The sequence below is a fragment of the Talpa occidentalis genome, unplaced genomic scaffold, assembly GCF_014898055.3.
Source record: "Talpa occidentalis isolate TD23 unplaced genomic scaffold, MPIMG_talOcc4v2.1 talOcc4.15, whole genome shotgun sequence".
Classification (NCBI taxonomy): Eukaryota; Metazoa; Chordata; class Mammalia; order Eulipotyphla; family Talpidae; genus Talpa; species Talpa occidentalis.
Window position 1 is genome coordinate 58,140,557 of NW_023601543.1, and position 27,246 is coordinate 58,167,802.

The 27,246-nt window shown below is 39.6% G+C and overlaps 1 protein-coding gene across 3 annotated transcripts; it reads right to left on the reverse strand.

The window, feature by feature from the left end:
- Positions 1-27,246, reverse strand: ZNF157 (zinc finger protein 157). 3 transcript variants are annotated; one of them, XM_037513077.2, is made up of 5 exons: positions 27,202-27,246; positions 23,747-23,953; positions 3,986-4,112; positions 3,604-3,699; positions 1-2,696 (listed from the first exon to the last, which is right to left on the reverse strand). In XM_037513077.2, the coding sequence occupies exons 2-5, from the start codon at positions 23,816-23,818 to the stop codon at positions 1,471-1,473; spliced, it is 1,521 nt and encodes a 506-aa protein (XP_037368974.1). In that variant the 5' UTR covers positions 23,819-23,953; positions 27,202-27,246; the 3' UTR covers positions 1-1,470. The 3 variants fall into 3 exon arrangements, with proteins under 3 accessions (XP_037368974.1, XP_037368975.1, XP_054551731.1); XM_037513078.2 differs by lacking the exon at positions 27,202-27,246 and adding an exon at positions 27,029-27,093; XM_054695756.1 differs by lacking the exon at positions 27,202-27,246 and adding an exon at positions 11,199-11,368 and having other exon boundaries at positions 23,747-23,784.

Consider the following 27,246-nt stretch of genomic DNA (forward strand, 5'->3'; position numbering starts at 1 on the left):
AAGACTTAGAAGGGAAATATCAATATTTAATAAACCTATGAAGCTTCTGTATCAATCAGAATCCAGCTAGGAAACAGAAATCATACCAGTTATTTTAACAGAGAAACTTACTGTAAGGCATTTTTAATGACTTATGAAGTAATTGACTATGTAACTGAAAAGAAAAAAAAAAGAGCATATTGAAATTATAGAGGCAGAAACTGCAGAGAGCAGTATGGTTAGAATAACAAAGGGAAGAAATTGGAATGATTAAAAGTAAGAAGGTTGGAGGGGTCATCACATGTGACCAGGACTCATCCCTTAAGGAGGTGGCACCAGCTAGCTGCTGCCAGTGTCTCTGAGAGGGTGGTACCATCAGGCTGTTTGGAGAGTATAGAAAACTATTGATTGAATGAAATTGTTGCTGCAGGGAGGAACTAGTGCTACAGAGAGAAGAAACAATGTTGAGCTGACATTCCATGGACAGGGAACTAACAGGAAGAAAAAAAAGAAACAAGTTCCTTCTTCCTTTCCCAGCTTCCAAATTTATATTAATGTCTGTTCTTGGCAAGAACCAACAGGGAGCAGCTGGCAAGACAGAAACACATTCTGCAGAGTCACAGCCCCAACATCACAAAACACAGTACAAAAGTTTGGGTCTGGGACACAATAGCTGAATAATTGGCACAGAGCCTACACCTTTTGCGCCCCATCAGTTCCACTTGTAGATTAAGACACTACACACAGAGATGATACAGATGTCTCTCCCTAGGAGGATGGAGAGACAAAATGAATAAACCAGATCTATATTTATCCACATGGCTAGATCTTGGAAATGTAACATTCCATGAAAAAAAAGAAAGCTGCAGAAGTTTAAATAATGTGTGATACCATTTATGTAACATTTTTAAAAAACAATGTAGTATTCTCTATCACAAATTTCATCCTACACACAAAAATAAACCAAATTCAGGATAGATTAATATTCTAATTGGTGAAAGGAAAACCTTAACTTTATAGGAACGTATAGGAAAATATTAACACCTTGAAACTGATAATATTAAAACATAAAGTGTCGACATAAAAAAGGAACAAAATTAAATTAACCAGCCAGAGTCCGGGAGAAGACCTTTGCAACACACGACTAAAAAAAGGATCTTTATATTCTTATATATTAAAAACAACAAGAGCAGAAAACATTTAAACCAAGAAGGAAAAGATAAGCAGCCCATTGGAAAACATGAGCAAAGGATATAGTCAATGCACATAAAAACCCCAAGTGACCAATGAACAGTAAGAATATGTTCAACCTCACCCCTAATGGGGGAAAACCAAATGAAATGAGAACAATGAGCTACCCATCCCCTAAAAGGATCAGGATATATTATTAAACCAGTATAGGAACCGAATTAATACAGGTGCACTCCGCATGGCCTGGTGATGAGAAGGTCCAAAGGGCTTGATCCAAGGTCCAAAGGTGTGGGGAGACTTTCACGGAGCTGTTTTCTCCACAGTACAATGCAAGGGCCTGCCTATGTGAGTCCGCTTGTGCTCCGTGAGGTGTGCCTTTCGGCAAAAGGCTTTCCCACACTCTTGACATTCAAAGGGTCTCTCTCCTGCGTGAATTCGCTGATGTTCAATCAGGCGTACTTTCACGTAGAAGGCATGTCCACAGTCACTACATTCATATGGTTTCTCTCCTACATGAGTTCTCTGGTGTTGACAAAGGGATTTCTTCATACTGAAGATTTTTCCACATTCGTTACATTCATAGGGTTTCTCTCCCGAATGCATTCTCTGATGTTCAATGAGGCGTGCTTTAACATAGAAGGCATTGCCACATTCATTACACTCATAAGGTTTCTCTCCTGTGTGAATTCGCTGATGTATCCAGAGAGATGAGTGCACTCTGAAAGATTTGCCACATTCATTACACTGATAGGGTTTTTCACCTGTGTGAGTTCTCTGATGATTATTGAGAGTCATCTTCATTCTGAAGAATTTCCCACACTGACCACATTTGTAGGGTTTCTCGCCTGTATGAATTCTTTGATGTTGATTTAGGGATTTCTTTGCACGGAAGTTTTTCCCACAGTCACCACAGATATAGGGTTTCTCCCCTGTGTGAGTCCTCTTGTGTTGTGTGAGGGATATCTTTACTCGGAATGTTTTCCCGCATTCACCACAATTGTAAGGTTTCTCCCCTGTGTGAGTTCTCTGATGGATCATGAGGGTGGCCTTCTCGGAAAAGCTCTTTCCACATTCAGTACATTCATAGGGCCTCTCTCCTGTGTGTGTTCTCCGATGGAGAATGAGTTGGGACTTCCTGCCAAAGGGTTTTCCACATTCATTGCACTCAAAGGGCTTCTTCCCTGTGTGAGTTTTCTGATGAGCAATGAGGTATGACCTTGCACTAAAGGTTTTTGCACAGTCACCACATTCATAGGGTCTCTCTCCTGTGTGTATTCTCAGATGTTCAATAAGGTTTGATTTCCTGCAATAAGTTTTCCCACATTCATGGCATTCAAAGTTTCTCTCTCCTGTGCGTGCTCTTTTATGTCCACCAAAGCTTGTTTTCCTATAGAAGGCTTTCTCATATCCATTGTATTCAACAGTTTGATCCAAAGTTTGAATTCGCTGGTGCTGAAGGTGGCTGTTATTATGCCTGAGGGTATTACTCCCAACAGAACCGTTGCCACATAGCAGTGAGAGAGATGCTTTAAAAACAAATCAGATCATGTGACTTTCACTCAAAACCAACAACGACTTATCTTGTCACAGTACAAAACTAAAGTGTTTAACACAGCCTATAAAACTCCATGATTTGGTCCCCTGAAAACTCTCTGATATCACTTCTTAACATTCTCACTCCCAACCCTCTTAAGCCACACTGGTCTTTGCTATCCCTAGGATATATCAGAGATGAGGCTTGCTACCTACTGTTTTCTCTGCCCAGAAGACTCAAAATCTACATGGCTCCATTTCCCTCACTTCACTGATGTTAGTGCACTAATGTTAACTTTATTTAAAAGCTTCCCTGACAACATTCCATAAAAGCACACACCTAGTCATTGTCTGTTGCCTTGCACTGATTTTCTTTTCATCATCAAACATTGCCTATTAGCTTGTTACTGGTCTATGTTCCTCATTAGACTGCAAGCTCCATGCAAACAGAGACATTATTCTAGGTGTGGATCCTCACACCTAGAACATGGTCAGTCTATAGTAGAAACCGATTTAAGATTCAAGGGATGACTAAATGAATGTATAAATGAACGGCTGGCAACAGACAGCATCCGGGGTGACTGAGATCCAGGGCAACTGAGAATACTAAAGAGTGACCAGCTAGGAATAAATATCTCAGATGACACAGACTGGGAGAGTAGAGTGGTAAAAACTCTACAAAAATCAAGATAAAGTTGGGGAGAAGCACATAAGTATGAGCATTCTACTGGGATATGTAATTTTGTTATCTGAAACCTTCTGTCCTCCAGTCATTTTCAAAGATGCAGGGCCTCTAAAAAGTGGTTCCTGGAAAACAATGCCCAAAGACAACCTTTGACCCAAATTCCTGAGCTCTTATTTCCCCCTCTCTTCTGCTGTGTCTAGCTCAGGCTTACTTACCCGGGTATCCATGGCCTAAAGATTGCTCCTCTAATATCCACAGCTCTTCTCCTTGCTCCAGCTTGAAGATCATTTCTGGTTTGGCCACGCAGAGGCCTGTTAATGGGAAATGGCATAGGATGTGGGCCAAGGTGTCTGAGCTTTAGGGCCTCTGGTAGAGAAGGTGCATCTTCCTGAGCTGCACAAGGAAGGGGGCCCGTTTAAACCTTTCAATAGGGGACGTAAGAACACACACACTTCCTGGTACCCCGAGCTGATTAATCATCTGTGACCCTTGAATCTAAAACTAAAATGTCACTCAACTCTGCAGAGGCTTCATAGGTTACAACAACCAAGAAAGGAACCACAGGCTACCAGGAGTTATATGGACAAAAGTCCTTACCCACAGATGCCAGGTTGCGATAGTTCTCCAGCATCACATCCTTGTACATGGTCCTCTGAGCAGGGTCCAGTATGTGCCACTCCTGTCGGGTAAAATCCACAGCCACATCCTCGAAGGACACAGATTCCTGTAACAAAAATCTACAACCATCAGAATGGAACACATGGAAAACGTGTGTGGGAACTAATCTTCTCAACAGAGCACTATTGAGAGTTGGCTAGAAAATGCTAATTGGACACCTGACTCAGTGGCTTACTTCATTTACTTTTTGGAGGGGAAAAAAAAAAACAGAAAAGTTCTGCTACTATTAACTTCTCAATTCACCAAGAAGACTACTAAGTTACGGTGTGCCCAGATGTCTCAATTGCTAGGGAAATGAAAAGGACTAGGACAAGGGTCCTGCTCTCCAGGAGCTCATGCCTGGTAAAGATACTTTGGATATGAATGGCATTAAGAGCTATGTTGGACATGTGTATAGGTGCAATGGGCTTGCGCGAGGGATAAAACAGGATTCCACTTTGTGTTAACAGACACTTCACTTGTTATGGTAGAGCTTTGCATCTTTAAACAAGAGTATCACCTCCCTCTTGAATATGAGATAGTAGCATAAGGCAGAAAGAGATAAAACACACATGGCAAATAATGGAACTACATACATAGCACAGTATGACAGGAAAACGGTGCTCCAGGCTTTGATGACATAAAGGTCTATATAGGCACTTAGGAACCAGACATGAAGGGATTTCAAACTTTTTTTCTATAGATCATCAGTTGTCCTCCACCAGAGTGTTGTCTGACCATCCCGCAATATGTTTATATTTGTTAGTTACACAGAAGTACTGTCAGGTGGGAGAAAGGCGTAGCTGCATAAGCTGGTGGGCAGAGGCCGGCATCATATGTTGAGATTAGCAAATAGGAGAGACAGTGGGTTGGCAGAAGGGAAAACTGAGACAGATACTGGACCTGAGCTGGGGTGTTTACAGCACATTCTGATAGATATCCAGCTGGAAGATATATATGTTTCTGAAGCTCAGAAGAGAAGGCTTTTAGGCCAAGGATTGGGAGGCAATGATGTTTTGGTACTAGGTGAAGCCACCAGAATAAACTGAATGGCTAAGAGAAAACACAGAGCTTGAAAGAGGCACCAAGTACAGAGAGAAGCACCAAGCACACAGTCCGCAGGGACACCGATATGACATGAAGACTGAAGATAGGTCCCTGAGAGACAGAAAAAAAATAAAGGAAAAATCCTCTTTTCTCTTTTTCATCAAGCCCTGCCACAAAGTCCATCCCAGTGCCAAAGCTGGAACTTTGAAGTAGCAGGTCCCTAAAATTCTAAGGGAGAAGAATTTTTTTTTTTTTTTTGGCCATAGGAACAGTGGTCTGAAGAGTGTGAGAAGGATCTGCATTGCTTCCTTCTAACCTCACACCACTTGGCTGCAAGGGCAAACCTAGTTGCAGAAAGTGAGTGCCAGACTGGAGAGACTAAAGTCCCAACTGTCTAAAAAGGGGACGCTCTGGGGCAGGAGTATAGGGGAGTCCACGCTAACAATACAGCTTCAAGGTATGTGAAGCAAAACTGAGAGGAGAAATGGGTAAATGCACAATTATGGCTGGAGATTTCAAAACCTCAGTAATAATGGGAACGGGTAGACAGAAGATCAGCAAGGATATGGAAAAACTGAACACCACCAATCAACCAACTGACTTGGCAGGACATTCCACTCAGAAAGCACAGTTATGTTTCTTCCAGTATGCATGGAATATTCACCACACTAGCTCATATACTGGATCATAAAAACAAACCTTTACACAATTAAGTGGTGCACTGGTACCAAGGAAAACTGACTTGGAACAAAAAACTCTTGAGATATATCCTAATAAAAAATATTAGAATATAAATACAAAGAAAAACAGTCCCAAGGCCTCCTGGGATAAAAAAGACTAGATAACCTACAAAGAGATTTTGATTGGCATCAACTCCTTATAAACAACCTACAAAGCAAGACATAGTAGAACTACATTAAAAGAAACTTAAGGAAAGATAGTATGCAAAGGAAAGTATATCCAGTAAACTACATCAAGTATCAAGGCTTTTAGAAAATTTTACTTTTTGATTTTTGAGTTTGGAATGTGCCAGAACACTTGGCCTTTTCTAAGGAATTAGGTTGTGCTGTCCCTGGGAGCCATGTGTGGTTTTTAAAAATTAAAATTTTGATTAATTAAAATGGAATAAAATTAAAAATTCAGTTCCCCAGTCTAGGCACATTTCCAGTGCTCACTTGCAACATGTGGCTAATTTCAATACTGGATGGCTAGATAGAACATCCCATCATAGCAGAGGTTCTATTAGACATTGCGATAGTACACGCTGAGCTTCATGCAACCACAAACAATGACTAGGAAGATTTGGGCAAAAAGACTGACACGAAGCATTCCACATATTTGATTGTAAAACTAAAACCAAAACAAGGCTGAACCCATGTATAAACATCAAGTATTCTGACAAAGTAGAAAAATGAAACAAAAAATGGAAGACATAGGTGACAAATTAGATGACAAAAGATTAATAAAGAAAAATGGTAAAGTGGGAAAATCATGAAAAGCAGATAGAGATTCCTCAAAAGAATCAGAATCACCATGTGATTTGGTGATCCACTACTGGGTGTGTATCCTAAGGAAACAAGATCAGTATCAAGAGTTATCTGCACCCCCATGTTCACAACAGCCAAGCTATGGAAACAACCTGTGTCCATCAATGGATGAATAGATTAAAAAAGAAGGGGTGTGTGTGTGTGTGTGTGTGTGTGTGTGTGTGTGTGTGTGTGTAATGGAATGTTACTCAGCTATAAGAGAGAAGGATAACTCACCATTTGTGACAGCATGGATAAACCTGGAGGACATTATATCAAGTGAAACAAGCTAGACCAAGAAAGACAAATATTGTATAATGGCACATATGTAGTATCTAAAAGGAAAAAAAAAGGAGAGGCAGAGACTAGAAGGCAGGGAGAAATGGAGAGATGTTGGTCAAAGGGTACAAAGTCATGGTAATGGATAAGTCCAGAAGTCTAATGTACAGGTATGTACTTGATAATATTATATTGAACAATAGAAATGGGTTCAAAGAGTAGATTTCAGGTGCACTATAACCAAAATAATGGTAACTGCAAAGAGATGATATGTTACTTGGCTTGGCTATCATAATCACTTCACTATGCATATGTATATCAAATCATCATGCTGTACACCTTAAATACACAATTTTTATAAATAAATAAAAAGAAAGCAAAAAAGGGTTGACTTACTATGTCCTATAAAAAAGTACTAACACAAAAGTATTAACATAAATGTAAGCACCATCAATCTTCCTAATTATGAAAAAAAGCTTAGAAAAAACACCCAGTAGAGGAAGCACAGTAATTGTAACATATATACACAGTAACTATCACATAAGCCAAAATTAAAGAATTGAGACCAAACATAACAGTAATACAAGGAAATGTGAATGGGCTTATCTCACCTATTTTAAGAAAAAGGTTTCCATATTGCCCTATAAAGTCAACCCGACACAAGGCTGCACACAAGAGACATGGTTAACACACAGTCATTCAAAAAGCTAAAATGAAAGAGATGCACAAAGATTTACCAATTGAAAAAAATTTTAAGGAGGCATTGAAATCCTGATACAACATAAAGCAGAATTCCAAAAGCAATTACATGGAACAAAGTAGGATACTTTGTAATATGAAAAGCCCTGTCCAAGTAGAAGATTTAATAATAAGGTGTTTGTGAATATCTATGCAAAAAGTAACAAAGCTAAAGCCTATATAAACCAAACACTACAGGGATGGAAGAAGAAGAGAAAAATTCTCTAAAGGAAGAATTTTAACATACCACTCACAAAATGACAAAGATTTAAGTGAACAAAAAAAGCCAATGATATAAAAGCCTGAACAACATAATCAGTGAGGTGGAACTTTTAGATAAATGTATAGTGAACACTACACTCTGAGCAAACAGAATATACCTTTTCTCAAGCCCACGTAGTGCATGCACAAAAAATATCATATATTAGGGAAGAAAGAAAGCAATCTCAGTAGGTTCCTCAAAATAGAAATATTACAAAGGACACGATTAAAAAAAAACAAGAAATTTAAGAATTCAAAATTAACAAGCTGACTCTAAAATCACATGAAAACAAAAGGGACCTAAAACAGCCAAAGCAATTTTGAAAAAAGAAAAAAGTCAGAAACCTCCACCACCTCATTTCAAGACTTATAAGCCTATAGTTCTAAAGACAGTGTGGTATTTTGACACGAGACAAAATAGAGTCTAGAAATAGAACCACACATACATGGTCAATTAATTTCTGACAAAGTTGTAAAGGATATTCAGTGGAGAAAGGACACTGTTCTGAACAAATTGCTCTGGAACAACTGGATTGTCATAGACAGTCCATTCCTGGAGGATAGTTCCTAACTGTTAAGACTGATTATCTCTAGAAGCTAAGAGTATAAGTAATTTTCAAATTAATTTTTTTTTCTGTTCATTTCATGAAGGTAGTGTCTGTGAGATTTCTCCATTGTAAAGTTACCAATTTTCTCTATGTAATTCATGAGTAATCTGTGGGTACCTATCTTGAGGCTATGTGTCTTTTTTTCCCCTAAGTTTCACTGGACATCCATCAACCAATCCTTGCCTGGCTCAATTATTACTACAATGGTTACAAAATGGATATTTTTCTAGCTCTATCATTCTTTCTACACTATTGGTCAATTGGAAATAGACCTTAAGGAAGAATTCTCCTCCATTCATTCATTCATTCTCAGTATGGACATGGTTTATCCTGGTCTCCACCCAGGCTCTACATCTGCTGGGAACCCAAGACCATAGGAACATGTGTGGGTAAAATGGCCAAGAGATAGAGAAGAAACATTTATGGGACTCTTTGGCACAGAAGTATAAGTTACAAGAAAATCTGTTGTTTAAGTCCTAACAGGGGCCACGATTAGAATGGGGAGGATGTAGGGATATAAGTTGATGGATATGAAAGTTTGGGTGAAAATGGAAGTATTTGAGGGACTTAATGTGAAATGGTTGTATCTCCAGCTAAATGTATTATTGAGATGAATTTTAGATCTGACTTGGGAACACCTCTTTTTCTTAAAGATTTTATTTATTTATACAAGAACCAGGGTACAGGCCAGAAGCGCGGGAGGGTGAGAGGATTCACCAGAGACAGAGCAGGGAACAGAACAGGCAGACTGACGAAATACACTTACCCTTTGGCCAGTATTAATTGCACATAATAAATGAGAATCTTTAGAATTGCCTGATCCCATGCAAGTTGTTATTATGAAGCTATAAAAACTACATAGTGGACAAAAGATTACAGCTTTAATTAATGGCATGATAGAAGCTGGGATCCTGATTCAACCAATTATCTTACAATAGTCCTGTGTGGCCTGTGAAAATTGTGGATGGCTCAGACACTAACAGTAACTACAAAGGCTTAAATTAGTATCGGCTAGAGTGTAGCCATAGTTTCTAATATGGCTTCAACAGTGAAAAACTACAGGAAGCTAAAGAAGACTGGTTCTCAGTGAATGATCCTGCAAATGATTTTTTTTCTCTCTATCTCAATATTGGAAAACAGTTACTTTTCCATGGGAAGGATCCCAACTTACATTTATTGTACTACTGCAGTATTATATGAATTCACCAGCTGTCATAATTCAACTGTTATAATTGGTTAGAAGGGATTTGGACTTGATGCAAATCCTAAATATAACAATACCCTACATTGCTAATATCATTATAATATCAGAAACTGAAGATCAAGCTAGAATGAATTTAAATGCAATAATTATATATATATATATATATATATATATATATATATATGTGATCAAAAGAGGCTTATAATCCTACAAAAATCCAAGGGCTCACTAAAATTGTGAAATTCTTAGGAACAGCCAGAGCAGGAGCCACCCAGGATATTCCACAGGCAGCAAAATATGAATTGTTGTTGTTGCCTATCCCTGGAACTAAGCAAGAAATAAAGCACCTGATCAGGTTACTTGGATTTTGCAGAATGCATGTTTCACACCTGTAAGTATTACAAGCTTCTCTCCATAAAGCTACCCAAAAGAAGGTCATATTTGAACAAGGGCCTGAAAAATGTAAGCTATACCTGAATTATAAAATGTGGTAGCTCTCTTGATGCCTTTGGATCTTTATGATCCACATTCAGATGATTTTGGAAGTGTCTGCAACTTGTACTAGTGAAGATTCAGTAGACTCATAAACAAAGTGACCAGGTTGACAAAGATAGAGGTTATACATGGACTCAGCAATATGGCCTTCCACTCACCAAGGCTGACTTGGCTACACCCACAGCAAATTTGCAAGCAGCAAAGACCAACTCTGAGTCCTGGTATGGCACCATTCTGGAGTGTAATCAGTCAGCTATTTAGTGGCAGGTTAATTAGATTGGTTCTGTCTCCATCATGGAAGGGGCAACATACTGGGATGGCTTCAAGGACTGAGCCTTGGGTGCAGAGTGAGAGGGTGGGGGTGCAGGTCCAGTGGCAGAGGACAAAAGAGGCAGGCAGTGCAGGAGTTGGAGGTATGGCCACAGATGCAGAAGATGGAGCCACCAAGAGCCCAAAGCGCAGTGCATCATGTACCAGAGCATTCTTTTTCAAGCGTTTAAAAACTAAAGTGACTTGCTCTGCTGGATTTAAAACTTGCTTGGGACCAATGGTCCCTCTATTCCTTCCAATCTCTCCCTTTTGGAATAGGGTTGTCTATCTCATGTCTGTCCCATCATTGTACCTTGGAAACAGACAACTTGTTTTCCATCTTCATAGATCCACAGATGGAGAGGAAAGTTGCCTCAGGATGGGTCATATCCAGAGTATAATCCCACATATGCCTGATTTAGATGATTTTAAATAATAAGAATTGAGCCTTTTTGAGCTAATGTTACTTAGATGAGTTTTTGGACTTGATGCTATAATGGGTTAAGACTTTGGGGGATGCTGGGATATGAATTTAGAGATCAGGGGATGGACTATAGTGGGCTGAATGGTGCACCCCCCAAATATGTCCACATCTTAACACCCAGACTCTGTAAATGTTACCTTATTTGAGAAAAGGATCTTGCAGATGTAGTTAAGAATCTTGAGTTGAGATCATCCTGGATTACCTGAGTAGACCCTAAATCCAATGACAACTGTCCATACAAGAGACAGAAGAGGAGAGGGGAGTGATGCTGGTTCCAGGGCACCATTCAGGTCACCATCACATTGGCCAAGAGGAGCAGCAAGGTCTTCATGGTGTTTGTGGCTGGTGATGATGACTAGTCTAAACAGATGGCTGCAAGTTGGGAAGATGAGAAAGTGACAGAAGCATCCTTAAACAGTTCTGTTGCTGTTAAAATCAATACCAAAAGATGCACTCACTAGAAGTTAAAGCATCAGTTGCAAACGGGAGTCAGGTAGAAACTTTAGTCTCTGTTTCACCCCACATTTGAACCCAAAAACACTTCTGGAAATTCTCAGTCTACATTGTGTCATATACCACCCACCTCTCCTGACACAAAGTCAGATACTTAAGCAAAAGGAGAAAGTTCAGGCCATGTTACTTGCTCTCAGAAGCCTCTCAGAGAGACCTACCCAGGACTTCACTGCCGGAGGAAAAGAAATAAAACATACGAAGAAAGGAAAGAAAAGTGAAAGAATGTCAAGAGGTTAAGAAGGAAATTGAGGGAGAAAACTGGAAAAAAAAAAGCGTTGGGTGTTAAAAAGGAAGCAAAAAGACTTGAAAGAAAGAATGTCAGTGCAAAGAAAGAAAAGGCCAAAGACAGGGCAGTTTAAGGACAAATCATATAGCAGACTGCATGGACCATGCAGAGTGTTGCTTGTTTTACAAAGGCAAAGAAAAAAGTAGAAGCTGCCGAAACTGCTGCTAAGCTGGAAACAGACAGAAAAGGAATTCAGAGAGAATCTTATGCAAGAGAAAGAAACACTATTACAATTCAATTCTGTCTTCCTGATGGCTCTTCCTTTATATAGCAGTCCCTCTACACTTTCCTTGTAAAAGGCATGACAGTTTGCAGCATAAGGAAGAAGATCCACCACATCCATGATCTAATCTTCCAGTGAAGACATTGGACACTGTTGGCTACAGTACTTTATCAATGTCTTGTCATCTGAATATTGAAGAATATTTCTAATTTAATAACGTTCCTCCTGCGCAGATTCCTTTGTTAACAACATAAGCAAAACACTCAAATTGTGCACCATCTAGAAACTCAGAAAAAAATATGACCAGCCAGAAAAGAATGCTAGAAACACCTGAGGAAGATTTCAAAAAGGAAGGGAAGATAGATTAGCACTGAAGATGATGGTGAAATGAAAAACAAATTCCACTCAACAGATGTAGTGAGACTAGCACAACAGATGCAATCATTGTTGTTTCTCTTATGATTTAATTCAACTAACATTCTCTGGGCAAGTAAACTGCTTTATGCTTCCCAACTAATCTATATTTTAAAGTGTTTCTTTAATGCTGTTAGTGGGTTAAAACTGTCTAAATCAGGGCCTCCCTGGTGGTGCAGGGGTTAAAGACACAGCACTATTAAGCTATTGGCAGCCACTGCAGCATCAGGTTGATCCCCGGTTAGGGAGCTATCCACATGATGCAGCAGACCTCTCCTATCTCACCTGCTGCTCCCCTCAGCAGTGTACTTCAGTAGATCCATCTGTCCTACTCCCCACTCTGTCTGGTGAATCCGCTCACCTCCTGCACCTCTGGCCTACACCCCAGTTCTTGTATGCATAAATAAATAAATCTTGGGGAAAAAACTCTAAATCAGAGAATCAAGAGATAAAATAATCAACTGGCTGTAATGTCCCAGCATATGGCAACCAACTATTTGCAGTCTAAAGTATCTGGAGGTCTGACACAACTTCCCTCCATCAACTTTCTTAGGCAGTATTCCATGAGCTATTATCCCTACGTTCTCAGATAACACGTTCTGTTTAGAGGTATTTTGTTCTAAAATTCTTAAACTCTCACAAAGTAACTGGTATATCATTGAGTATTGACTCTGGGTCAGAACAGCAACCTGAGTCCTCAGGGGAATACTACACCACAGAGAAAAAAAAATCTCCAGAACCCAACCACAAAGATTTCGAAGATCTTTTCTTCCTGTCAGATACAGAGTTCAAAATTGCCATCACAAAGGAATTCAAAGAAATGGAAAAAAAATACAAAAAAGCTCATCAAAGATATAAAAGAAAACTCAGAAAAATGAATGTGATTAAGGGAACAATTCATCAGGAAGACATTACACTCATCAGTATATACTCACCAAACAAAGGAGCACAAAATACATAAGACAATTACTACCCAACTGGAAAATAGTTATTGGAAAAAACATTTATGGCTAGGAACTTCAACACTCTACTTTCATCAATGGACAGAAAACCAGACAGAAAATTTTAAAGTACACAATAGCCTTAAACAAAAAGTTAGATCACATGGGCTTAATAGACATTTATAGAGTACTGCACCCCCCAAAAGCTGAATATACATTTTTCTCAAGTACACATGGGATACTTTACAAGATTTATCATATATGGGTCACAAGACAAGTATCAACAATTTCATGAAAATTGAAATCATAAGCATCTTCTCTAACCAAAATGGTATCAAACTAGAAATCAGTCACAAAAAGAAATCAAGAAAAATCTCGAATATGTGGAGACTGAACAACATGTTACTGTGTGACTATTCCGTTAATGAGGAAATCAAAGAAGAAATTAAGAAAACAAATGATAATGAGGACACAACCTACCAGAACATATGGGACAGAGCAAAAAAATTCTAAGAGGGAAATATATAGCAATACAGGCCCACATCAAGAAACAAGAGCTTAAATAAATAATTTTATCTCTCACTTTAAGGAACTAGAAAAAGAAGAACAAACAAACCCAAAAGCCAGAAGGAAGAAAGTAATAAAAAATGACAGCAGAGGGCCTCCCTGGTGGCACAGCGGTTGAGGGCTGGGTTGCGAAGCTGCCCGCAGCCTGTGCAGCGCCAGTTCGATCCCTGGCTGCTCCCCGGCCGCCGGGCGAGGGTCCCACATGGCGCGCAGACCTCTCCTGCTGCCCGCTGCTCCCCTCAGCAGTGTACTTCGGTCCTTCTGCCTGCTCTGCTCCCCGCTCTGGCTCTGGTGAATTCTCTCACCCTCCCGTGCTTCTGACTGTACCCAGTGCTTGTATAAATAAATAAATAAATCTTTTTTAAAAAATGACAGCTGAATTAAATGAAACAGACATGAAAAAAAAGTCCAAAAATTAATGAAATTAAAAGCTAGCTCTGAAAAAATAAACAAAAGTAGACAAACCTGTAGGTAGGCTCACAAGGAAGGGAAAAAACTCAAATAAATAGGATCAGAAACTAAAAGAGGTTACAACAGACATCTCAGAAAGTCAGAGGATCAGAAGTGATTACTATGAATATTTGTGTGCTAGAAAGTTGAACAACCTAGAAAACATGCATAAACTCTTATCAATAAACAATCTGAGGCTATATAGGGAAGAAATAGAAAAACTGAACAGACCAATAACAAAGTGTATCACACCACACACAAAAATCAACTCAAAATGGATAGAAGATTTGGATGTAAGACCTAAAACCATGAAATACAAAGAAGAAAATATAGGCAAAAATGCTCCATGACAGGCTTCAGGTATGTCTTTGTGAATTCATCTCCAACAGCAAGGAAGACAAAAGAGAACATAAACAGGGGCCTTCCTGGTGGCGCAGTGGGTGAGCACAGCACTATGAAGCTGTCCGCAACCTCTGCAGCTCAGGTTCGATTCCCAGCCGGCCAGGGAGCAACCCACATGGTGTAGCAGACCTCTCCTGTCTCGCCCACTGCTTCCCTCAGCAGTGCTTTTGGTCTGTCTGCCTGTTCTGCTCCCCGCTCTGTCTCTGGTGAATCCTCTCATCCTCCCGCGCCTCTGGCCTGTACCCCAGCTATTGTATACATAAACAAATCTTTTTAAAAAAGAGAACATAAACAGTTGAGACTATATCAAACTGAAAAACTTCTGCACAGTATAAGAAACTGTCACTAAAACAAAGTGACACCATACTGGATGGGAAAAAAATATTTATACAGACAGACATCCAAAAAGGGGCTGATATCCAAGATATACAAAGAAATCATATAACTCAACAAAAAGAAAACAAATAACCTAATAAAATATAGGCAGTAGAAATAAATAGTCATTTCTGCAAAGAGGACATACAGTGGCCAACAGGCACATGAAAAAAAAAATGCACATCATGACTTATAATCAGGGAAATGCAAATCAAAACCACAGCGAGATACCACCTCACAGCTCTGAGAATGGCCCATATCAAAAAGACCCAGAAAGAACCAGTGCTGGTGAGGGTGTGGAGAAAAAGGAGCCTCCTGAACTGCTGGTGGGAGTGCAAAGTGGTCCAGGCCCTAAGGAAAATGTTATGGAGGTTTCTCCTCCTAGGTATCTACCCAAAGAAGACAAATACATTGGGGTCAAAATAAGGGGGTTGCAATTGTATGGGGAATATAAAAATAAAATTTAAAAAAAGAATACAAATACACTAGTTGGGCGGAAAACATGCCTTCCCATATTCACTGCAGCACTATTTACAACAGCCAACCTATGGAAACAACTTAAGCGTCCCAAAACGGATGAGTGGATCGGGAAGATGTGGTACATACACACAATAGAAACTACTCAGCTATTAAAAAAGATAAACTTTTGCCATTTGCAACAACATGCATGGAGCTGGAGGGGATTATGCTAAGTGAAGTAAGTTAGAAGGAGAAAAATACTGGATGGTGTAATTTATATGCAGAATATAGAGGAACAAAAGAAAGGTCAGATAAAGCTAAAATAATAAGAGAACCTAGAAATCTAAATGTAGCACTGAGGCTGCCAGGGGTGTAGGGGGAGGGGGAAGGAGAAAGTGGAGGGGAGCACAATGGACTATGCTGGAGGACTAAGGGTGCTTTGTTGGTGGGTGTGTCATAGTCACAACACCTGGGGGGAGATCCTAAACCTCCGAAACACAAAGAATGTTGTAAACTACTGTTGCCTCAATAAAAATAAAGAAGAAAAAATAAATAAATGAATAATAAGATTGCACACACAAAAATAAAACATGTAATATTGCGTCAAGCAATATTAATTGGATGGGCTAGATGGAAACCAGTCAGATTGCTTGCGTCGCGCTGTGGAATGGAAACTGGAGTGCTGCCACGGGCAAGTTCTCTGTGCACTCACTCACCTGACGTGAGGCATATACTGGGCCTTATTGGAAGAGTTTGAATTCTTCCAGCAATGACTACTGAGACTTTGGACTACAGAATTCCATTTGAGGGGGGTTTCCTACATTGCTATCTGACATTAATTGAAGCCACCTCGATGACTGAAGGACATAAAATAATCTTAAAATCAGCGATACTCATAACGTCTAGGATGAGGTAAGATAAAAACTCTAATGGGGCTATCAGTGCTCAGAATACTTCCAGTGTGCGTGTGGGTGTGGGTGTGTGTCTGCGCATGTGCACCCAAGCGGTTCATGTGGGACCATGCTGCCTGGGAAACGCAAGGAGATACAGGAGAGGCAGGAGCCTCTCTTCCCCTAGGACTGACTCTGAAACTGTGTGAGGAGATGCAGGATTCTCCCATCACCTGGACACTACCCTATAAAGAGCCCTTGACCATCCGGTATTTTTCTTTTTCTTTCTGACTTATTTCGCTGAGCATGATCCCTTCCAGTGCCATCCATGTTGCTGCAAATTGCATGTGTTTATCTTTTTTGAATGCTGAGTAAAATAAGCCAGAAAGAAAAAGAAAAATACCGGATGGTCTCACTCATAGCAGGAATCTAGAAAACTTAAATAAGGGACCAGGAAAATAAATAACTATAAGAAAGTGAAAATCAAAATCAACAAAAAACTATGAACCAGAGACACTTTTTGGGGGGTGGGGGGCGGGAGGGAGGGATTGGGGTCAGAATGGGGGGAGGTTGCAATTGTATGGGGAATATAAAAATAAAATTTATTATTTAAAAAAAATAATAAAAAAATAAAGATATGGATGATGGCTTAAAAAAAAATAAAGAGCCCTTGATTGACTAATGAATAGCTACTTGTAGACAATCAAAGTTAAATAGAGTAGCTTGTGAAAAGTAAAACATAACAGTGTATGTCACAACTGAGGGTTGAATTCCAGGTTTTTTGTTAATTTTCTGAAGTGTTTCTTCCATTATCTAGAAAAGTATTTTTTCAACTATAGACACTGAAAATCATGTGAGTTAAATTAAGTTATAATGACAAAACAGGAAAGAATAAATTACATTTTACTCTAAAAAAAAAGGAGTGTGTGGCTTGTGGACATTTGCACAGTAAATGGACAACATTCTGCTAGGGAAGCCCCTACAGTGATGTGTCGCTTCACACTTTGGTCACCAACGGTGGACCCAACAGACCACACCATGTGGATGCGCGCAATTACATTCTATGACATTCGCACAACAACAAAATGGCCTAACACTGCATTTCTCAGATGATATCTCTATTGTTAAGTGGTGTACACGACTGCCTGGGTTCTGGAAGGTAAAAGCAAATCAGCTTGGTGGGCTGTATCACATATTGTTTTCCCAGCAGTGGACAAACTGATGAACTAACAAAACTTTAGTTTACACTGATTTGTGGTCTGGCAATACGGGCCATGGAAAGCTGGCCCAGGAACAGGAAACCCTACAGAAAACAGAGAGGCCATTAAACTTACACATGCAGATGCACATCAGAACTCCCAGGTACGGAAGGGAACTGGAATCAACAAGCAGGTTACCCTGTGTAAGTATTGAACTATTGTGTCTGCCGACAAAAGAGAGACAACGAATGGCGACACAACAGACTCCCTGGTGGGGAGGATACTGGTGTTCTTTTTCCATTTGACATCATGTCAAACCCCCTGGTAGATCTAGTGGCCACAGGACCAGGGCTCCAATGATGCAACTACAAAAGCTAGAAGCAGGGATGGCTCCTAAGCTAGAAACTGTAATTACACTTTTAAACCTTTATGCCAGAATTCCTAAGGGCCTAATAGGGCAGAATGTGCCATTACCCCACAGCCCCAAAAATGGGGCTAACAGTGAAAACAGCCATATTAGCTGGTGGTAAAGATAGCTGCTGCTCCTGCTTTTAAAGCCTTCATGGGGGCCTCCCTGGTGGCGCAAGGGGTTAAGACACAGCACGATGAAGCTAACCACAGTCACTGCAGCCCAAGTTTGATCCCCGGCAAGGGCACAGCAGACCTCTCCTGTCTCGCCCGCTGCTCCCCTCAGCAGTGTACTACAGTCATTCTGCCTGTTCTGCTCCCCACTCTGGTGAATCCTCTCACCCCCCCCCGACACCTCTGGCCTGTACCCCAGTTCTTGTATGCATAAATAAATAAATCTTAAAAAAAATAAAGCCTTCATGGCTGTACAGCTCCACTCGTCTGTCCGAGCTGCTCTCCTTCAGGAAGACAAGTGGAGGAGCAGGCAGCTCCACCCTCCACCAGTGGTGGATCAACAACAGGGCCAGCCAGATGGGGTGGGCAGCGGTTTCTTGGTTCCAAGATGCTGATGCCAAATGGGCCCTGAAAGCAGCCATGACACCCTCTCCAGAAGTGCAGTCTGGGGAGTTGGCAGTTGTCATGTGAAGGCCAGAAGTTTCAGAGCAGGGTGGCCACTGTGAGGCTGACAGCTGCCACTGAGGCCCCATCAGACCGTCTCAGAGTTCAGCTTGGTGGTCATTTTTCCAACACTATGGTCGTGCAAGGCATGCTGAAGTTTTCGCTCTGAGAACTGTGAATAATAAATTCTAATTTTCTTCTGCATTCTGGTCTCCTGAATATTATTTACTGTGTGCCACACAAAAGACCGCCATACTTTAATAAATGCATCATGGAATAATTTTCAATAAAAGGGATTGTGCATTTTGCTTTTTTCTTACTAGTTTTGTTGATAAAAAGGTTATAGGTCCAAGATGGAGTCACTTGTGCTAAGGTCCAAGTCATCAAACCCAGATTTAATATCTAACATAACCAGTTTCAACTCCTCCCAAGAATGTAATTTTAATCAGTCTGGAATTTCTGGTCAAACTAATCAAGGTAATCTGCCTGACAGATCCCTCTCATCCCTCAGGAAAAGTGGCATTGCTTGACACAATCTTGCTTACTTACCTAGCCCTCTGCCTTCCATTTCTTACAGCTTTTTGGAGCTCCTTTCTCCTTGCTAGATGAGATGCTACCCAGTTCATGAGTCACTTAATAAAGTTAATTAGCTCTTCAAATTTACTTGGATGAAGTTTATTTTTTAACAGATTACATTTCTTTATGCATCTGGTGAATTGACTCCCCAGGAACTGGACTCATCACTACATCCATTGGCAAGTTTTACCTTTAGTAACTGACAACAGCGCAGACATTGTTCCATACCATGAGTGACCACATGGTCACTGACCAGGGCACTCTCCTTCAACAATGGTTAGTCAGGCTCCTCAGAGCCCTCTTTTGGACTAGGTCTCATGCCTTGGCCTGCAAAATCCTACTAAGATTCCTTTTTTTAAAAAAAAGATTATTTATTTATTTATACAAGCACTGGGTACAGTCAGAAGTGCAGGAGGGTGAGAGAATTCACCAGAGCCAGAGCGGGGAACAGAACAGACAGACTGACGAAATACACTGCTGAGGGGAGCAGCGGGCGCAGCAGGAGAGATCTGTCTCGCCATGGGGGACCCTCACCAGCTGGCCAGGATCGAACCGGTGCTGCAGAGGCTGCAGGCAGCTTCACAGCCCAGCGCTCAACCGCTGCACCACCAGGGGAGGCCCCCTACTAAGATTCTTAAAGAAAATTCCTCCATCCTTGAAATCCAATCAAATTCTTCTTCCCCTACCCTAAACATAGTCACATTCCTCTTTCCCCTCCTTGATACCCAGCCAAATTCCTCTTCGTAATTTCACATCCACTCTGCCCATTGGCGGCAAGTGGCTACTTGCCTCTGTTGTATATGGAGTTTAATTCAAGCTTTCCCCCCTACTGAGTTAAATAAAGTCTTCCTTGCTGTTTTTTAACAAGAGTCTAGACAATTTGTCTTTGGCACGATTGAGGAATCCTCATCCCTTACTTATCCATCCTTTTTGATACTGAATCACATAGTCCCATGAGTCAGGTATTGTAGCAAATCCCACATTTTTTGACACCAAATGCTGTGCAATATCAAACCCCAATTTCTCAACTTCATGACACCAGCGTGCATCCTACAATTCAATGCTGTTCCGATACAAATAAGTGATTAGGGCAGGGTTGCAGGATAAAAGGTTATGTGAACATTAAAACACAGAAACCCTATTTAAATATGGTACAGAAGCTAGAAAGGATGCCCACACATGCATAAATCAGCAAGCTACAAGATCCAACACACCTTGCATCTCCCAAAGGAAGTGATGCCGTTTTCCCTTCCACTAGAAGTAAGTGGGGGGGGGGGCTCCAGACATTATACAGGGTATTGTTGGCCTTGGATTTAGGGACATGCACATGGACCTTGCCAGGAACACACTCTCCAATCTGCCCTCTTTTCTGTCATTTGTTCCCAAATAAACTCATTTTGTTGTCAGAATAACTGAATGCATTTTGTCTGAGGTCAATAGCTAATATATAAAAGTGAATTTCTTTCCTATAACCAGTAATGAACAGTTGAAATTTGAAATTAAAAACACAGTATCACTTACATTAGCACAAAAAAAAATACTTAGATGTGTACAAGATCTCCATGAGGAAAATCTATGTGAAAGAAATTAAATATATAAATAAATGTAGAGATACCCCATGCTCCTGGGTAGGAAAACACAAATTGACATGATGACAATTCTCTTCAACTTGACCTACAGATTCAATACACTCCCAATCAACTCATACCATTTGTGGCAACATGGATGGAGCTGGAAGGGATTATGCTAAGTGAAAAAGTCAGAAAGAAAAAGAGAAATATCAAATGGTTTCACTTACATGTGGAATATAGAGAAACTGAAGAAAGGTTTAGGAAAAAAGACAAAACTTGCAAGCTGACCATAGATCTGAGGCATCCAGAAGCTAGAAAGGGAGGGGGGAGGGAGAGGAATAAAAACAGGGGAGGGATGAGCACAAGGGACTGTGTTGATGGTTCACGGGTGGTTCGGTGGTAGGAGAACTATGGGACTAAACCTGAGAGGGAGAAATCAAACACTGTCCAAAAATGAACAATGATGTAAGAAAATAAATAAATAAATTTAATAAATTTTAAAAATAAAGGATGAAAATTAAAAAAGGATTATCCAATACTTGGGACTAAAACAAACCAAAAAAATTTACAGCAAACTATTTTGTAGATATCAACAAAAAGATTGTGAAGTTCATATGGAAAAGTAACAGACCAGAAAAACCAACACAATACTAAGGAAAAATATAAGTCAGAGGACTGAAAATAATTCAACTTTAAAACTTACTATAAAGCTAGACTAATCAGGACAGAATAGTATCAGCAAAAGAATAGACAAATATATCAGTGGGACAGAACAAACAGCAAGGAAACAAACCCACACAAATCTAGTCAATTAATCTTTGACAAGGGGACAAAGACAATTCATTAGAGAAATGGCAGCCTTTTCAACAAATAATGCTGAAACAGCTGGACATTCATGTACAAAAAAAGTAAAAAGAATCTAGGTATGATCCTTAACCTTTCAAAAGAACTCTAAATGAACTGTATACTTATAGGCAAACTATAAAACTTGTAAATGGTAACAGGAGAAAAGTGATCTTGGTTTTGGTGATGTTTTTAAATACAATACATCAAGTACATTCATGAAAGAAAAATTTTAAGTTTTAGTTAAAATTAAAAACTATTGTGTGAAACAGTTTTTATTTCACAGAAATACTCTGTTAAGAGAATAAAGAAACAAGCCACAGAATGGAAGAAAATATTTGCAAAACACAGTTGATGAAAGATTTGCACTCAAAATATACAAAGAACACATAACACTCAACCACAAGAAAACAAACCCACCGAAAGAAGGGCCTAAAAGGACAAAATGTCTGAACAGACACTTGACAAAAGATGATACACTGATGGCAAATAAGCATCTAAAAATATATTCAACATAATTTTTCATTAGGGAGATGCAAATTAAAACATTGAGATGCTATTACATACCTATTAGAATAATGAAATACAAAAATCTGACAATATCAAACACCGGCAAGGATATGGAGCAACTGGAATGCTCATTAATTTCTGGTAGGAACACAAAATGGTGAAAACTCTGGAAGACACGGTGGCAATTTCTTATAATGCTTAACAATCTTACCATATGACCCAGCAACTATACTCCTAGGTATTTATCCAAATGAATTAACAACTTATATCCTCACAAAACCTGAACATAAGTGATTATAACATCTTTATTCATAATCATCAAATGCTGGAAACAACAAAGATCTCCTCTGTAAGCAAACTGTGGCATAGCCATACAATGGAATATTATTCAGTGATTAAAAAAATACATTATCAAGCCATTAAAAGACAGCAAGGAACCTTAAATGCAAGCTGCTAAGTGAAAGAAGTCCATCTAAAGAGGCTAGATATGATCTCAACTGTACGGCATTTTAATTAAGGCAAAACTATAGAGACAGTCAAGTATCAGTGCTTGAGAGAGGTTTAGTTGGAGAGAGAAGGACGAATAGCTGAAGCACAAGTAAAACTATTGTGTATGAAACTATAATGGTGGATATGTCATTATACATTTGTCAAAACCCAGATGTACAAAACAAAGAGTGTACAACACAAAGATGGAACATTACTGTAAACTATAGACTATTATTAATAATAATGTATCGATAGTGGTTCATTAATTCCAACAAATGTACCACATCAAAATGTGAGATGTGAATAATAGGGGAAACTGCTCCACAGAAGGGGGCTTTAAAACAGATGGAACTTTGTGTATTATCTTTGTGTATCTAGATTATTCTGTAAATCTAAAACGGTGCTAAAAAATCAAATCAATTCATTGCTTTAAATGCCCCCTTAACATATATTCCAGTAATTACACTCACTTGCATTTATTTATTCCACACAAAATTCTTACACAGTCAGAGCACCTTTTTCCGTAACAGGCAAAAACTGGAAACAACTAAAATGTCCTTTCAACTAATGACTCCTTAAAGAAACTGAACTACGGATCTACCCTGGAATACTATGCAGCAATAAAAAGGCGCAAACTATGCATGTGCAAAACAACTTGGGTGAATCTCAGAGAATTACACTGAGCAAAAAAAGTCAATCCCAAAAGGTTACATATGGTATGATTCCATGGATATAACATTCTTAAAATGACAAAATTATAGAATTGGAGCACAGATTAGTGGTTGCCAGAGGTAAAGGCCATGGGAAGGAAGTAGTTGTGGCTATTAGAGAGCAACATGAGGGGTCCATGTGGTAATGGAAACATCCTGGGTATGATATCATACCAAGGTTTTGCAAGATGTTAAAACTGGGTGAAACCGGGTACACTGCATGTGAATCTACAATTACTGTATCTCAAAATTAAGACTTATCTAAAAAGATAAAAGAAAAAATGGGGAAAAATTCCTCCTCCTTACCTCAAATGATCTGTCAGTTTGTCCTGGAACCAGGACAAGGAACCTCTGAGGTGATTTCCCATTAGCTGGCATGTTCACCCTGGGTCTCAATCCACCTTCCAAAGCTGGAGGGGCGTCTGTACATGGACTGGAGTCAGAATGAATGGAAGATCCTGCAGCCTCCAGTAAGGAGAAAGCTCAACAGCTCCACAGAGACACCAAGAAATCCTAAAAGGACAGTATCCATGTCATTAGTGACATTGCATTCACCCTCAGAAGTTTAGCAAGCCCCACTTTAATTATGAGTCAGGATGAATTATGGAAATGATCACATTTGGGGTCAAATTAATGAGTTCAGTGTCCTTTATATCTTGCGTGGATCCAGGAGGCTTCCTTACCCAGCTCATGCTCAATTCCAGGTTTAAGGCAGAGCTGTGTTTAGGACAAGGGTGGAACCAAGGCAATGAATGGTGCTGAAGCCCCATGGGGCTGTGCAGGGTTCAGAATTGCCCATGGTACCTGGTGGGTTGTGGAGGCAAGAAACCTGGAAATCTGATAATTTGAATAAAAGAGATCTGTTTTGCCCTCTTTAATAATTTCATCATTCTAGGGTGAAAAAATTCCTTTCTACGGGGAAGCTTTTAACCTCTTTCCAGAAGATGGTTTAATATTAACAATATTGTTCAATGACTTGGGTGGTGGGACATGCTGTAATTAACTTACACCCAAAATAAATTTGACATAATTCAGTAGTCAGTACTAATGAAAACTCAAACTAAAATTAGGCAAGAAGTACATATCACCAAAATCATTTAGAAACATAGCCCTAAAATACCATGCTATAAAGTAAAATGAGAGAGTAGCTCTCTTTTCCTCCCTGGCTGCCAGAGGACCAGTGTCATCAAGAATGACACAGTAACTATCTGGCCCAGGAAGTTCACGACCAACCGTTTCCCCAGAAAAACAAATGGTCACTGACGTCCTTCACTCTGGGAAGGCAACAATACCAAGACAGAAAATTGGGGAAAACTAGCTAAAATGTACAAGACCACCCCAAAGTCATCTTTGTATCTGGATTCAGAACCCACATTGGAGGTGGCAAGACATCTCTGGCTTTGGCATGATTTAAGAGTCTTTGGATGACGCAAAGAAATACGAACCCATAGACTTGCAAGACATGGCTGTAAGAGAAGAAAAAGACGTCAAGAAAACAGCGACCCCACCGACTGGGAGAAAATTTTTGCACACAACACTAATGATAAAGGACTGATCACAAAAATCTACAAAGAGCTGACGAGATTCAACAAAAACAAAGAAAATAAACAGTCAAAAAATGGGCAGAAGAGCTAAAAAGAAACTTCTCCAAAGAGGAAATACAAATGGCCAACAGGCATATGAAAAAATGTTCAACATCACTTGTAATCAGGGAAATGCAAATCAAAACTACCATGAGATACCATCTTACACCAGTGAGAATGGCACATATTAAAAAAAAAAACTAGCAACAAATGTTGGCGAGGATGTGGAGAAAAAGGAACTCTCCTGCACTGCTGGTGGGAGTGCAAACTGGTCAACCACTATGGGAAGCTGTGGGAGATTCCTCAACCTGCTAAAGATAGAGCTTCCATATGATCCAGCAATTCCACTCCTAGGTATTTACCAAAGGACACAGAAACATCAATTCCAAGGAGCATCTGCACCCCTATGTTTATAGCAGCACTATTTACAATAGCTAAGCTTTGGAAACAACCCAAATGCCCAAAAATAGATGACTGGATCAAGAAGATGTGGTACATATATACCATGGAATATTACTCAGCATTCAAAAAGGATAAACACATGCAATTTGCAGCAACATGGATGGCGCTGGAAGGGATCATGCTTAGCGAAATAAGCCAGAAAGAAAAAGAAAAATACCGGATGGTCTCACTCATAGCAGGAATCTAGAAAACCTAAATAAGGGACCAGGAAAAAGAATAACTATAAGAAAGGAAAATCAAAATCAACAAGCAACTATGAACCACAGACACACTATTGGGGGGGCGGGGAAAGGAGGAATTGGGGTCAAAATAAGGGGGTTGCACTTGTATGGGGAATATAAAAATAAAATTAAAAAAAAAAGAAAACAGTGAAAGGAACGTAAGAACAGAATGAAGATGGAGGGACTGCCAAGGCCAGCATGGGTGCTGGCAAAATGTGGCAAGATTGGACAAGACAAGTAGTTTCTGCAGTGACTATCTGTGGCGATTGTGCAGATTTTTCATGAGAGTATTAATAAAAAAACCTTTTATGTCTGAAAAAAAGTTAAATTATAGAGCTAGTGTCATTAAAATTAACAAGATACAGAAGGCTACTATAACTCAAAATTGTTTTGCTGGTTCTGGCTCACAAAATTGAAGATGAAATAATCAGAACAATCACTGCAAAGAAACTAAAATGACATTTTCTTTGCCAATGAAATGATTTTATACATAGAAAACCTACTAGGCTCGATAAGAATTCAGAGTAAATTGATAAGGGGCTAGATACAAGAGAAAATTATAGTTTTCCCTCTGTAACAGCAATGATGAGATGCGAACAGGGAAAATCCTTTAGTAATGATAGCAAAAAATATACAAAATACACAAAGTTCTTTATTGAGGTAATATGATTTAGGAGAATAGGTTTACACCTTTTCACTCCTCAGATGTGTGATACCACACCAAAATAAACTTTTTAAGGAGTCAGACCTATATGATTGAAAAAGTTTTTTTTTAAAAATTACAAATATAAAAGTCACATATACACCATATCCCTGGATAAGAAGATTTCATAAAAATGTCAACTCTCCCAATAAGATGGTGTATATAAAATTTTGGGGATGCAGTTAAAGAGATTCACAAAAGGAAATTCATGTTTTTAATTTTTTTAACAAAGCAGAAAGGCTGAACATTGACATATTAACATCCAAATTTAGAAGCTAGGTAAAGAGAAAATAGTACAGAAGAGCAAAAATTAAGGAAATAGAAAACAAGGGTACATCAAAGAGGATCAACAAGAGCAAGAGTTGGTTGTTTGTAAAGCCTAATAAAGTTAGCACACCTCTGGGGAGTCTGATCAAGGGGGAAAAAATTAAACACGTACAATTAAGACTTTACAAAAAAGATGCAGTAAGGAATCTTAAAAACTGAACCCCCCCCCCCAGAAGCCGCTATCCCTGACCCGTATTGACAGCAATTCACACTAGGTTCTTTAATTCCTCACCAACTGACCCCATAGACTGACAATGTATCTAGCATTCCCCAAAACCAACAAAGCCATCACCTCTAAATCACCATAGGGACAGTCACGCCTTAAACCCTCGTGCACACGCATTTATCGCGCGCGCCAACAAGACTTAAACAGCCTCAAAGGGCCACTTCCGTTTCCTGTCCTCACCCCTGACACTGGTTTTGGTTTTGCACATGATAATGAGGGCTGTGAAGCTGTCTACTCACTCTGAGCAAGGTGCAGTTACGGATCGGTGGAGACTTTGTCCAGGA

Coding starts and splice junctions, on each gene's coding strand:
- ZNF157 (XM_054695756.1), bottom strand. CDS start 11,282: ATGGTGCCCTGGAACCAGCATCACTCCCCTCTCCTCTTCTGTCTCTTG. Junction 4,113..11,198: donor TGGATTTAGGGTCTACTCAG/GTAATCCAGGAT, acceptor TTTTTGTTACAG/GAATCTGTGTCCTTCGAGGA. Junction 2,697..3,603: donor TTTAGGCCATGGATACCCGG/GTAAGTAAGCCT, acceptor TTGTTTTTAAAG/CATCTCTCTCACTGCTATGT.